This window comes from Frankliniella occidentalis, unplaced genomic scaffold (genome assembly GCF_000697945.3).
Source record: "Frankliniella occidentalis isolate FOCC.00 unplaced genomic scaffold, Focc_3.1 Scaffold45, whole genome shotgun sequence".
NCBI classification, from domain to species: Eukaryota; Metazoa; Arthropoda; class Insecta; order Thysanoptera; family Thripidae; genus Frankliniella; species Frankliniella occidentalis.
This window is the reverse complement of record NW_026267175.1, coordinates 1,131,759-1,145,192: the sequence shown is the minus strand read 5'-3', so window position 1 is coordinate 1,145,192 and position 13,434 is coordinate 1,131,759. Positions and strand designations below refer to the sequence as shown.

General features: G+C 37.0%; 2 protein-coding genes across 4 annotated transcripts; one reads left to right on the top strand and one right to left on the bottom strand.

Annotated features, from left to right (window-relative positions):
* Positions 1-281: 281 nt before the first annotated feature.
* Positions 282-5,162, bottom strand: LOC127749312 (DEP domain-containing protein 1A-like). Of its 3 annotated transcripts, none has more exons than XM_052266990.1 (12): positions 4,998-5,162; positions 4,437-4,705; positions 3,911-4,345; positions 3,680-3,840; positions 3,433-3,590; positions 3,289-3,350; positions 2,674-3,187; positions 2,414-2,582; positions 1,938-2,314; positions 1,699-1,860; positions 1,054-1,209; positions 282-971 (listed from the first exon to the last, which is right to left on the bottom strand). In XM_052266990.1, the coding sequence occupies exons 1-12, from the start codon at positions 5,043-5,045 to the stop codon at positions 852-854; spliced, it is 2,631 nt and encodes an 876-aa protein (XP_052122950.1). In that variant the 5' UTR covers positions 5,046-5,162; the 3' UTR covers positions 282-851. The 3 variants fall into 3 exon arrangements, 2 of the variants coding, with proteins under 2 accessions (XP_052122950.1, XP_052122951.1); XM_052266991.1 differs by having other exon boundaries at positions 1,054-1,164; XR_008011075.1 differs by having other exon boundaries at positions 824-971; positions 1,054-1,256.
* Positions 5,163-5,403: 241 nt separating this feature from the next.
* Positions 5,404-13,225, top strand: LOC113208295 (dual specificity protein phosphatase CDC14C). Its single transcript, XM_026425240.2, has 14 exons — positions 5,404-5,571; positions 6,398-6,491; positions 6,586-6,758; positions 6,831-6,920; positions 7,010-7,089; positions 7,175-7,304; positions 7,434-7,521; positions 7,609-7,839; positions 8,018-8,156; positions 8,253-8,574; positions 8,715-8,803; positions 8,883-9,071; positions 9,456-9,674; positions 11,198-13,225. The coding sequence occupies exons 2-14, from the start codon at positions 6,443-6,445 to the stop codon at positions 11,247-11,249; spliced, it is 1,851 nt and encodes a 616-aa protein (XP_026281025.1). The 5' UTR covers positions 5,404-5,571; positions 6,398-6,442; the 3' UTR covers positions 11,250-13,225.
* The last annotated feature ends 209 nt before the right edge of the window (positions 13,226-13,434 follow it).

The window sequence follows — 13,434 nt, the reverse complement described above, 5'->3', positions numbered from 1 at the left end:
ACCGCTCCGCCGAGAGCCTAGGCAGCCCGCCCTAACCGGAGCACAGTCAGCGCGCTGTTCGACTGGTTCGCCAGTTATTCTGCTCCTACGCAACCCTTGCAGTATGGACACAAAGCTCCGCGGCCCGGTCCGCCTCGCCTAGTCGGTGACGAGGCTGTTGCTTCAAGACGGACAGGAGCTCTCTGGATAGCTCATGACTCGCCCACTCTGCTAGTGCTAGCAGCTTTAAACTTGAACCTGGGCAAATTATTAGAGGCTCTCGAATTAAAAGGGAACACGTGTAGTATTAGTGAGTCATTTTAATTACATGGGAAGTTAAAAAGATTTGACAAACCAACAATATTCATCATAGACAATATGTGTAACAGGTTTTAAAGCTATCATAAAACATTCTCTAATACAAAAAATAATACTTTTCTCACAACAAGGCATTAATTTTAGCAGGCACATACACATATAGATGGAATGAGACAATAATATATACTAGCAATCACTCAGACTTTTATCACCTCATCAGCAGCATCAGTTGATGCAGAATATATAAAAATAAGCATAAAACTTTCAATCAATAACAGCTATCATACCATTACAATGCCAATTGAAAAAGTTATAAATCACTTGAGGATAATTTATTAAGTAGTCCTCAAAAGGAATGCCAATGTATACAGCCCATTCAGATTACACTCAGTTTGTACATTTCTAGAGCACCATAAGGAAATTTTCAAATTTGTCTTTGAAACATCACTTATATAATAGAGTAAACAATACATTTAAAACAAGTAATTTGCGATTATTTTTGTGTGTGTATTACAACAGAGTTTCCTTTTAATTTAGTCTAAAATAAATAACTATTACACTCGCAAACTACGTAAACGAGCAAGTTGAAGAATAGACTTGTTGCGTCTCTTAAAGGTCACCATTTCAGGTTGAGGGAATCTCATTGAGTATATGTGAGGGTAAGACTCCTTGAACTAAAAAGAAAAAGATAAAAGCAAATAGTAATTACAGATATAAGACAGCACAAACACTACAATATTTAAGATTTATACTAACCATTTTTAATTTTTTGTTTTTTTCCTTTGTGTTCAGCTTCTGATCGGCAACGATTTGGTCCAAAAGTTCAGCCAGGGCCTTCTGCGAAGTTGTCAGCTTCTGTTCTTCAAACTGTAGAAGAGACACGCGCTCACAGAATGTGACGGCACCCCTCTCCTGAGGGACACAAACACACGCCCACACACCATGCTACAACTACAGTGCTACCAACACCAAGAACAATACAATAAATGATCTATAATAAAAAAATAAGCAAATTCAACTTTAAGAAGAACTGATGAGAAAACTAAATCAAGAGCAAATAGCTACCAAGATTTAAGAGAAAAAAAGTTAGGAGATAAAACCTATTTTTGTATCTAGTCAAAACAAAGATAGATAAAAATTGAATGAAAGAAAGCCTCTATGTTTTTACCTTAAGCTACTAACTAAATTGAATTCATCATGCGTAAGAAATTTGGATTGAAATTTGAGTCACCTCTAGAAGGTAAGTTTTGAGACTTGACACCACAATGTTGAGCAATATTTTTTTTTATTTTATTTGCAAGAACGCAAGAAGTAAGGGTAGATATAAAAGACTCTAGAGCAATAGGAAACAAAATACTGTAATTTATGAACTAACAGATCTAAAAATAGCAGTTGTCTTACCTTCTGTTTTATTTTTGCTTTCCTCTCTCGTTGCACCTCTGATACAAGTTCTTGTGGGGAATTGAAAATTTCTTTCTGGTGTCTCACTAAAAATCCCAAGAGGCGAGATGTAACATCCTCATCTCCTCCTTGAATGATGAAAGATGTAAACATGTCTAAGACCTACAACATAGCATTATAACAGTAACAGAATTTAAAGGTACAGCCATGATAGAAATGAAGGGTCTTGTGTTACTTACTTTTAAGGTAGTGTAAGGGCACTGATATGGCAACAGGCCCATTAGCTTTAGCAAAAGTTGCAGTTGAGCTCGACTTTGAGGCTTGACAAGAAGCATTAGCAATCTGAAAACAGCCACTCCTGTTTGTTCAGCACCAGATCCCCAATCCCAGCCCCATTCACAGCCAGCAGTCAAGTTTAAAGAGGTATTGGAGCCAGAGCTTGTGCTATCTAAAGATGAAGTTGATGATATGGCTGTGTGGTATGATGATAAGCTGACATTGCTCATATCCTGTGACCAACAGGATTGGCTTCTGCGCATTCCCACTGCATTAGTTGTTCCATTGGTTTGAGCATTAGAGAGGCTTGCAGATCTATAGTGCATACTTTTTGCACCCTCTGTCAATAAAGCAGAAGAAGTAACTTACATCAGTCCCAAAACTAAAATACACAATCATTTCATGACCATGACTCATAGAACAAGGAAATGAGCAATACCTTTACGAGGAGAGTGTTGAGAGGGCTTTTGACTGCAGATCATTAACTTCTGTAACGTCTCCATTGCTGCTTCAATGTCAAGCTCTTTGTGATCATAATCTGCGCCCTCGAAAGAATCTTGCATGGCGAGGTTGATGTAGCCACCTGAGTTACTGCGACTGTGCTTTGTCTGTGAATACGTAGATAAAGTAGTCAGCTTGGCTTAAAATTTACATTTCAAGGAAATCAACTATGAACATAAAAACAAAAATAATCAATACTTTGACATTCTTTGAAGTATTCCGGTGAATAGGTGGGGGTTTGATCACATGTCTTGGTGGCAGAGGAGGAGTTTTATCCATTACAGTAAGCTTTCCACAGCTGTGCTTGATTCTTGATTCCTCAGTATCAGATAAAGCTGAAGATTTATATGCTTTACCAATCATAGATCTACCAGTCAAATCACTTTTGGATTGAGATTTGGGGAGCCGACACCTACTATCAATGGTTGAAAACTTGCTATTATTTGATGAGGAAATTGATCTTTTATAAGTAGATTGATTGTAGGGCAAGTCAGCTCCAAGGCAAGTTTCAAGAAGCTTGGGAGCACTTGCATTTCGTTTCATTGGAGAGCAGGCAGATGCAGGGCGAGTAGGCAAATGGAGGGTGTCAAATGATGATTGCGGAACAATTCTAGTGATTGGACTTTCGGAAGTGAAAGCAGTTTCATAACATGTATTAGGGGGTAGAGTACACTTGAAATCATCAGATAACTTGCTTGAGCTGCTTGCCCGGCTAAAAGAAAAAAGAAATGAATTGAAGAACAAATAATTACACACAACCAATCTGAAACAAAAGAAAGCATATTGTTTTCACAGAAAGGAAATTTTACTCACCTCTTCGATAAAGTAGAGAGTGAATGGTGGGACAAGGCATCCTCTTCCTGAAATGATGAAGCCTAGACACAACACAATTTACCAGTTTTGCATAATGTGAAAATGCAATACAATTATTTAGTTTAGAAAATTAACAGTACTTACAGATAACTCCAGATGCAAAAATACTCTTTGAAATATAGCACTTAAGTCAGCTGGAATTAAAGGAGTTGGCAAATTAGAGAAAAATGCTTCGATGGCACTTACATCAGCTTCTATATCAGAATTTACAACACTTCGGTTCAGGCTCTTGTCTGCAAGGGCTGAAAAATGATAAAAAGGAAGATAAGTAAATTATTCTAGGAAGTGAATGATACAATTAAAATTCAGGATTTTGGTGCAAAACACAAACCTAACATGAGCCTACTAGAAGCAGCTGTTACCCAGGGAGGCAATTTGGCAAGAGACGAGTCATCTAGAATACAACAATTCTGCTCCAGCCACTGACAGCGTATTACAGCACATGGCCAAAACAGCCCTGATACATCTACATCTTTGAGAAGAGCCTGCAACCTAAACAAAATCACAGAAATAAGATATGCTTGAAATGGTGCAGAAGTTAGAAACCATGATAAGTACAAACCTTCCAATGAAAACTTTTCTCCAAATGTCATCAGTTTCTGGAGGCGTGTATGGCTGAGTTTGTGGTCGAATTTCCCTCTGATCTTGTAGCTGGGAATATTGCTTTAGAAACTGAATTGGGTGTTGTGCAACCCTCTTCTGAGAACCTTCACTTTGAAGCTTCACTGAACTTGGAACATGGGGCACATTATTAGGTTTATCAGTTTCTGAGTTTATAAACAGCCGCTGTTTAATTGGTGGCATATTTTGATAAGTAGCATGGTTATTAATAATGTTGTCACTTGATTTCTTGACATTAGGCAAGTTTTCATATTCTGTTAATGTTTCACGATTTAAGCTCTTTCGGATCCAGTTTTCTCCTTTTTGATTGTTGAAACTGCTGTGTTTAGCAGAGAGAGGTGTTCTGGCCGTATACTGGGGTCTGTTGCTCCCCATTCTGTGAAGTAACAGATTATACATTACATGTATGCTCCGTAGGCAGGGTTACTTAGCTACAGACCAGAAGGGGCCACCTGCTATTTACTTACTGATAGATTCCTTGAAGTTTGAACCGATCCGGACCTTGACGGGATGATTCTTTGGCTCTAACAAAGATACCTTCTTCAAAGAATTTGCTAAGCAACTGTATTGTTTTCTCTTGTGTGATAACAGTATTGAAATGAGGGTTCATCTCTAGAGCATGAAGAAACCATTTTACAGCTTCTGAGCCAGTGAAGCAGTTTTCATAAACCTTCATGTTGCTACGATGTCGTTTTGTTGGCATTCCGTTGGTAAAAAGCTTGATAGCCTCATCCCACTGAAACACGATGAACATCGTTGTCTTGGTTAACAGGGTGAATACTAATCAAAGTGTTTGTTTAGAATTTGAGAAGTGAGAATGAAGCAGGGCAAGATCCATTAAAGACACTTATAGAAGGAAAAAGATCTTGAAGAAGAGTATTGTGATACAACAGCGGAAAGTCATGAGTTCCAAATTAAACTTGTGAGCTAACAGCAGGTGGCTATGTGTTACCAGAGACATACATAATTGCAGTTTACTTTAAAATTTTATAAAAAGAAAACTAAACCCAGTACGGTATGTTACTTACGAGACGAGTTGCCCGAAAAGGCACAACCGGGGCATTTTCCCTTTGCATTGTTTAGTGCTAAATAACAAACACTTGATTCATTGAGAGCCATAAACCACGCATATAAACAATCCTCTTCGCTTCGGTGGTTACGATTTTCAAATCTGACAACGGCGTCGTGATTGGTTGTGGTTTTTTTCGGTGCAGTCAAAACTACCAACTTACTGTTCCCTGTTCTCTCGATTTTTTCTCAAAATTTAAACAAGCAGACGCTGAATATCTCAAAATTGAACAAAATCCTAAGTTTTCGGTTGATAAAAAATACACAAGACTACGGATCACGAAATGTGATCAGTTCGTATTTATCTTCTTTAGCTTTTTAAGTTGGATAGCTGTGTACTAAACAGGATAGGGAGAAGAAAAAAAGTCCGATTTGTTTCGTAGGCTTTTTGAGGCTTGTTTATCGTTCCGTGTAGGCGGCAGCATCCGTGGAACATAAATTTGTAAATAAGTAATTGTTAGTGTTTGTAAACAAGTTTCTTCGATTTGCAAAGCTTCCAAAATCTCCAAGGAACGCGGAAGTATTTTAGTCCAGGTTAGCTACATTTAGATTCTCTTGGTGTGAAGAAAACCGTCTGTATTTACGTGTCAACTTTTTGCCCTCGTTGGGTTTTCCGTTATTTTGATCTCATTCAAATGTACGTCGTACTCCTGTTGGTCTGCAACGATAATTTGCCAGTGGCAAAAGTTTACTTGGGGCTTTTCATTTCTTTTGCATGTAAATAAGCTATTTCCGATTTGTTTTGGTGTGTATTGCGCTTTGCAGAGGTAAATAAGTAGTGGAATTATGAGGGTCAGTAAAGCCTTGTTACTCGATCGTGAGAAATTCCTACGGATACATTCTGTACAGTTACAGACGTTTATGTAAGGGTATCTAAGTTAACTACCGGCTCCCAAGATTATTTTTCTTCCTGAAGTACTTTACACTGCTGCTCATTCCCCCGTCATAGCTTTCTGAGCCAATCTCTGATTTGTGGTGGTCCACCCATGGGCCCCCACAACACCCACACACTTCTGTGGAAAAGTGTATTTGTGTCTGATTTCTAAGGATATATTAGTCTGTTTTCTTCTGTGCTTATCATGAGCCATTATGAGCCTCTCTAAAATTTTCTCTTGTCTCTTGTCACAATGTCTCACTGAAGTATAATCCACATCAAGCTGTGTTAAGAGTATGATCTGTAATTTGAGCTTTATGTCTAATATAATATGTAATGGAAGATTTACAAGGTTCAATCTAACCTATCCCTCAAGTTTGCTTACATTACTGTTTATTTTTAAATTGACGCTCCAGTTCATGTCAATTGTCAATTAAGAACTTATAAGAATGGTGGTGTATGTATTAATATTTTCTTCAATTTCAGGAAGCCAACAAGATAGCTTTGTGAAAGACACTATCATCAACAAACATGGATGACAGTAGTGGTGTATTAGTTTGTGCTTCAGAATTTATTAAAGGTGAGAGCAGTACCCTCCCAGAGTTTAAAACTGTGTACAAACGGTTTAAGAGTTGAATATATCTCAATGCTTAAATAATATTGTTGAATTCCAGATCGCCTCTACTTTGTAACACTACAGTCATGTACCAAACCCAGATCGACCGAAAACACCCATTACTTTTCAATTGATGATGAACTTATTTATGAAAATTTCTTTGCTGACTTTGGTCCTTACAATTTGGCAATGCTCTATAGATACTGCCAAAAATTAAACAAGAAACTGCAGGTAATTGAGAGTACCATAGAACTTATATTTTGAAACCCAAGAAAATGTGTAACCAGTGATTTTGTGTCATAGAGCATTCCATCAAAGAAGAAAATTGTGCATTTCACGTCCACTGAACCTCAAAAGAGAGTGAATGCAGCATACCTGATTGGTTCTTTCTCAGTATGTTCAGTTGTTCTCTTATAAACTTACATGTAACTGTTTTATGGTTAAATGATCAGACTACCCATAAATGAAATTTTATTTGACAGATCATTTATCTGAAAAGAACACCTGATGAAGCATATGTGGAGTTAACGAGTGGGTCAAGTCCACCATTCATATCATTCAGGTGAAGTAGTCTTGACAGTTGCTCCTGAAACTACTATAGTGCATCAATAAACTGTTTCATGGCAATTTTGTATTTCCTTTTCCAGGGATGCCTCATTAGGTGCTCCTTTGTACAGTGTCACTCTTATGGACTGTCTTCGTGGTGTCTATGAAACACACAAGCGTCAATTTTTCAATTTTGATGATTTTGATGTGAAGGAATACGAACATTACGAGGTAACTTAATGTTTTGGTACAAAATAATCAGCTCACTGTATTTTCCTGTTTTACTTTTACTGGGAATTTCTTTACCAATGTTTACTTCCATGTCATTAACTCAAGCATCTGCATTGTTTCATTTTGCAGAGAGTGAAGAATGGAGATTTCAACTGGATAGTGCCACAAAAATTCATAGCATTTTGTGGCCCACATGCCAAAAGCAAGATTGAAGATGGTAAGTTAACTATAGTTAACAAAGATTATATGTAATATGTTAAGACATACATGTATCAGTGTATTTAAAGACATTTTTTGGCTCCAGGTTATTTTATACATTCACCATCATCATACTTCACTTACTTTAGAAAACACAATGTGACTACAATTATCAGACTAAATAAAAAGCTGTATGATGCTAATGATTTCAATAATGCTGGATTTGATCACAAAGACTTGTTCTTTGTGGATGGAAGTGTTCCAAGTGATCAAATCTTAAACCAGTTCTTAACTATTGTTGAGAATGCCAAAGGAGCAGTTGCTGTGCATTGCAAGGGTGAGTGTTTGACATGTTTATGATGGATGTATATTAGGAGCTCTCCCCTTCACTTCACCACCCTTCCCAGCACCTTCCCAGCACAGGCAAACAAGAAAAGTGTAAAAGTGGAGCTAATAGTTCATAATTCCAAAACAGATCTTTCTTTGTATCTGACTTATTGATTGTATCTTTACAGCTGGACTTGGGCGAACTGGATCTCTCATTGGATGCTATATTATGAAACACTACGGATTAAGTGCGAGAGAGACTATTGCATGGATTAGATTGTGTAGACCAGGTTCTATAATAGGTCACCAGCAACAGTGGTTAGAAGAGTAAGTAATTCCATACTATTGTGAGATGAATTGTCACTGAGTCCATCATATTCATTGCTCCAATTACAATCTTATTTTGACAAATTTTTTACTCAGGAAACAGTCTAAAATGTGGACACAGGGTGATTTGTACCGACGTGAGCATGGCCCTACTCCTTTACCCTCCTATCCTGTGTACAGTTTGAAATTGAAGGAACTGAATGAGAGGGCATTTGAACACAGAAACCAAGAAGTTTGTGACAACCGAAGTGCATCCCTCAACAAGGCAAATGAAGACAACAAAGTTGACAATGTACTTCGTATTCTGAAGAGGGTTGATACTATGAAGTTGGATGACCAGACTGACGAGAACAAAAACAGTGATTTTAATACTACAACTAGCACCACTAGAGTACCAGTTTCCAATAACATATTGAAGGTATCTATCTGTCTATCTATTTAGTGTTTTCTGAACAGTATATCTAATGAGAACTACCCTGAATGATTACAAGCTCGTAGCTTACAAGGCTGAAAAAAAAAACTTCGCCGGAAATTTTAATTTTTAATTTTTTTTTGTAGATAACTCAAGGTGACACGCTGAATCACATCAAGGCCCAGCGTCAGTTAAATCACAGCAGGTCACTCTCCATGGCAACACCCTCTCTGTTGTAAGTTTTGAAGTGTCTTATTTTTGTCAGTTCAACTTTAACTTGTTGAAGTTAAGTAATAAAAATTTACTTGTTATAGGTTTGGAAGTGGTAGACCACACACTCGTGCCATGAGTCAAACATTTCGTAATGACTCTTCTCAGTCAAATTCTCAACTTGCTGCTGTGTCCCCAATCAAGGCCCCCAAATCACTATCATCTTTAGGGATCTCTTGTGAGGGAGTGAAACGTACAACCCGAACAATTGCTGCGACAAGCACTACTAAAAGGTGAGAATTTGAGAGGACTATATTACTATATTGCTTTTTGGAAACGTGGCATTTAGGTAGAATGTCAAATTCAATTTTTCTTAGAAAAATAACACTCTGGCTTAGGAAAATATATTGCATGAAGGGTCTGGTATCTGTGTGTTTTATTTTTGATTGATTTAGACCTTTGAACACATTCATATCAATCATGTCTTTTTGTGTCATGCTGTTCTTACAAACGCCTGTGTGATATGGTGTCAGATATAAGTTTATTTTTATTTTTTAAAGAAACTTTTTACCTGATTTGTTGATGTTAATGTACTTATGTACTTCTTATGTCTTCCTTTCATTCTTGCGATCTCTGTCCTGTTTGGTGTCTAAGTTGCTTTCTTATCTTTCTGTCAGAACTTTGCCTTTGAACTCCTTGTATGGAAGTTCACGGCCTCTCAACACCAATAGGAGTGCCGTGACTCAGTCTCTCTCCATGCATACTGTGCGATCTCAGTCGTCTCCCACATCGCGCTGTGCAAGTTCTCTATCATCAGCATCTACTCTCATAAATCATCAGGCTCCGTCAGGTCTCCTGGGCTCTGACAAACTATCACGGTTTGGAGCTCTTCGTCAGTAAGTGACCGTTCGGCTCACTGTTTTCTAAGTAACATGCAAATGTAGGCTTAACTTGTGAAAGTGTGCGGTGGGTTTTGGATGATGGATCTGTTGTGAGCAAATTGTAGCAAGGTATCACCTCTCTGCTGCATGCCATTTTAATCACCTGCATGTAGATCTTATTTCCTATCACTGTAGCTTCCCTTTGTCTGATTTTGAGGATTCAAAACAAACTATTCATTGCACTGACTCCTGCATTCTATTTCATATCATATTACTGTAGTTATGACCAGCTAATATAGTCCACCAGCAGAATATTGTGTATATCATGACACTGAACTTCACCCAGTGTTGTCCAATTGGTGATATGTGATTTTTATAGACTTGGTAAGAGTCACAAAGAATTTTATCCTCAAAGTCTAATGCTTCTATTTTGTTTGCCTTATACAGCTTAAAAACTCCCGGAACATAACTGATCTTGCCATTGTGTGGTTAACAGAGTGCCTGGCAAATATTCGGATTAAATAGTGCAGTCTGCACCTTATTGTCTCCTTTTAACTTCAAACATTCTGCTGCTTATCTAATGAAGTTTCTTATGTGTAGTTTTTGTAGTCCTAAGATAAATGTAAATTGGCTGTCTCCTTTTGATCTCATGTGGGTTTCTCTACATCGATTCATCCATGCTTCTTTTAGGGAATACAATATCTAGACTCATGTGGTTTGTAATATTTTAGTTTTATATGTCTTAATAGTGAACATTTCTTATGTAATGTTTAGATTTTGGTATCACTGTAGTAAGAGCACTACATCGCACATTTTAAACACCTTTTGTACTTTTGTTTTTGCTTAAAGTACATACAATTATTTTTATTTTTAGAATAGTATGTATTTTTCATACAAAGATTTTTTTTATTTGTAACTTATTTTTGATATGAATTTTTTTAATGTAACAATTAACTTTTGCTTTATTCTAATTGCAAGAGTTTTCTTCCTTGTCTTTACCTTTTTGTACCATGAAGGTCAGTCGCATAGAACTATTTATTTGGATGTCAAACTTCCTTGGGATGTTTGATTTTATGAAATGCTGTGACTTCCCGCTACCCCTTTCACCCAATTCCTCTCTGTTGTAAATATATTTTAACATTTCACCCTATTGAATGATTTTTTTTCTATCCTTGTTCCTATCCCATTTTGTTCATTTGACAAAGTTTTGCAACTCAAACATCAAATTTTTGTTCGTCCTAATTATGTTTACCCCTTAAACCTCACCCTGTAGATAGAAGTGCAAAATGAATTTACTAACTGGTGGTTTATGGGACAGAGCTGCTTGTTTGGTGAAGTTGATTCATCAGTGAATTGACCCTACCCTACCCTGCTTGTCAAGAATTTGCTTTTCCTGTACATATTTTCTTTCAATTTCTGAATTAGTCCTCAAAATGCGTAGGGTTGTGTTTTTATCCAATCTGCATTTAATAATATGAAGACCTTTTCATTGTCACATTGTTTCACTACCTTGACAGCCATCTTCATGTGTGTTTCAGCACCCAAAGAAGGACACTAAGAAGGACTCAAAAATCCACATATGTTAGATGACTAACAGTTTCGCCATCAGCCTCTCAACCTGCACCGCATACTAGGCACTGCCTGAATGAGGTCATTGGAAAAGTAAATGCAAGGCGGGAGTTCAGTACAAGGCGGGAGACAGGAGGCACTGATGGCAATGAAACCATTGCAGACCGTGTTGCCTGGAGGCGGCGCAAAAGAGATACTACTCTGTTCCAAACTTGTTGCAAGATTTTTGGACAGAAAAAGAAAAAAAGCTTTTAAGAAAATAACTATTTGTTTAATCACTGAAACCAAGCTTTAGTTGTTAAATCTGGTTAAATCTCACATCACAACTAATCTAATGACTGTACAACAATATAATTGGATTTCAGCCTCACCTTACTTTACACTCTCTGTTCATGGAAGTGTACAAGGATCTCAATTTTGAATGCAAGTCTGATTTTTAACATTGCTTCACTTAAACAGCTAAAGTGAAGTTGGGAGTGGTTATCAGGTCCACAATGTTCAAAATTCAACCCAAGTTCTTAAATTTTTATTTGTTATGGTTTTAAAATATTTTAATATCTTAAACTGTACTGAATTCTTTCAAGCATTTCAGAAAAAATTGAATTGCTTTGTTGAATGTATGTGTTTTGTTATGAATGAATGGTTCTATAGTTAATGATAATGCTTTGTTGTGTATTCACATTGTCTATTCATGTTCTGCACAGTGCTGCGATATAACTCAGAGTAGCACCTTTTACTAACTATATTATATGTAGGTATGTGTTTTTGCAAAGTATATTTGTTGGAAGCATTTAATATGTATTTAAATCGTACCTTTTAAGAATACTATATTTTTAAACCAATGACTGGTATGTGGTATTTGTTAGTTGATGATCTATGTACATATGTGTATATAACTTTTCACACCCTTGTACTCCACCCATATTGGTGTTGTATGCAAAGTTTTCATCTTTTAAAACATTTTAAAAGTAGTTTATCATTGGCAAATTCTATTGCTTATCTGTTACAGGAGTATCTAAAAAAAACTTGAGTCACAAGGACATGTACATTTAAACAATTTTATTGCTTGTGTTAAAAACAAATACTTTTAGGTTCAACACTTGACCAAAAAGGACTGTTTTCTTTTAAAGTACTATAATTGACATCTCATGAGTTGTAGATTGTGAGGATGGTGTGTATTTGTGAAACATGTGCAAATTGATCTAAATCATCACTTTATTTACATGCTGTTCGCCTGTTTTATATAAGTATCATTATCTTGTTTTGATGGTGTTGAGTGAGGACAAATCAGCAGTTCAAGTATAACTTGTTTTAGCTGTTAACTGTCATTTTCACTAAGTGAGACTGGTATCTTTTATGTATTACTAATTTTTAATCCAGTATGTTACACGATTACAGTTTTGTTAATACCTCAAACTTGTGAAGTTTGATTGCATGGGGTATTTGCAGGAGGAAAATGAATCATCATCCGATTTCATCAACTTTTAATGTAGATTTTTTCAATCCGTATTTACTGTGTATCATGCTCAGTTATTTTTAAAAATGGATATTATTTTACAAGTGAAATCAAAATTTTGTCATGTTTGAAAGATATATGTTCTATATACATATTAGCTTTAGTTTCTAAGAAAATTGTTGTTGTTTTGTAAAGCCTTATCATTTATATTGATTATTGTACTCTGTTAATTCTTCCTCATAGTCGCTAGTGACTGAAATTCGTTCAGCATTTGCCTTGCCATCCCTGAAGATCCCCTATGTTTAATGCACAGCTTTGAAAAAATGAAAAAAAAAAAATGCCAAAGCTTCATAGATATAATCATTAATTTGCAAAATACCCTGGGATTTGGTACACATCTTGTAATCAAGTAGGATTGAATTTTTAAGCTTTTTTTGGCAGAGAGTTTGTATCAGGACAAGACCGTGAGGGTCTTTCGAGTATTTTACCAGCTTTGTACCTGCTGTATAACTGCTATAATTAAAAATGGCTTCCTCACAAACGGCCTGTTTCTCTTCTTATCCCCGAGTCGAACCTCGCCATGCCTTGGGCCTGTCCCGCGCGACTGTTTCAAACTCCCCGCCGCCAACGCCGCCAGGTGGGAGGGGGAGGACAAGGGCGATGGGGGCGATGGCGGGACGCGCCGCCGCCGGAAGGGGGAAGCCGCCAAGCCGCGGGCCGCGCGGGCCGAACGTCTCGTACGCACCAGAC

Coding starts and splice junctions, on each gene's coding strand:
- LOC127749312 (XM_052266990.1), bottom strand. CDS start 5,045: ATGCAAAGGGAAAATGCCCCGGTTGTGCCTTTTCGGGCAACTCGTCTC. Junction 3,841..3,910: donor AGAAAAGTTTTCATTGGAAG/GTTTGTACTTAT, acceptor GATTTTGTTTAG/GTTGCAGGCTCTTCTCAAAG. Junction 2,583..2,673: donor ATACTTCAAAGAATGTCAAA/GTATTGATTATT, acceptor ACGTATTCACAG/ACAAAGCACAGTCGCAGTAA.
- LOC113208295 (XM_026425240.2), top strand. CDS start 6,443: ATGGATGACAGTAGTGGTGTATTAGTTTGTGCTTCAGAATTTATTAAA. Junction 7,305..7,433: donor AGGAATACGAACATTACGAG/GTAACTTAATGT, acceptor TTCATTTTGCAG/AGAGTGAAGAATGGAGATTT. Junction 8,575..8,714: donor TTTCCAATAACATATTGAAG/GTATCTATCTGT, acceptor TTTTTTTTGTAG/ATAACTCAAGGTGACACGCT.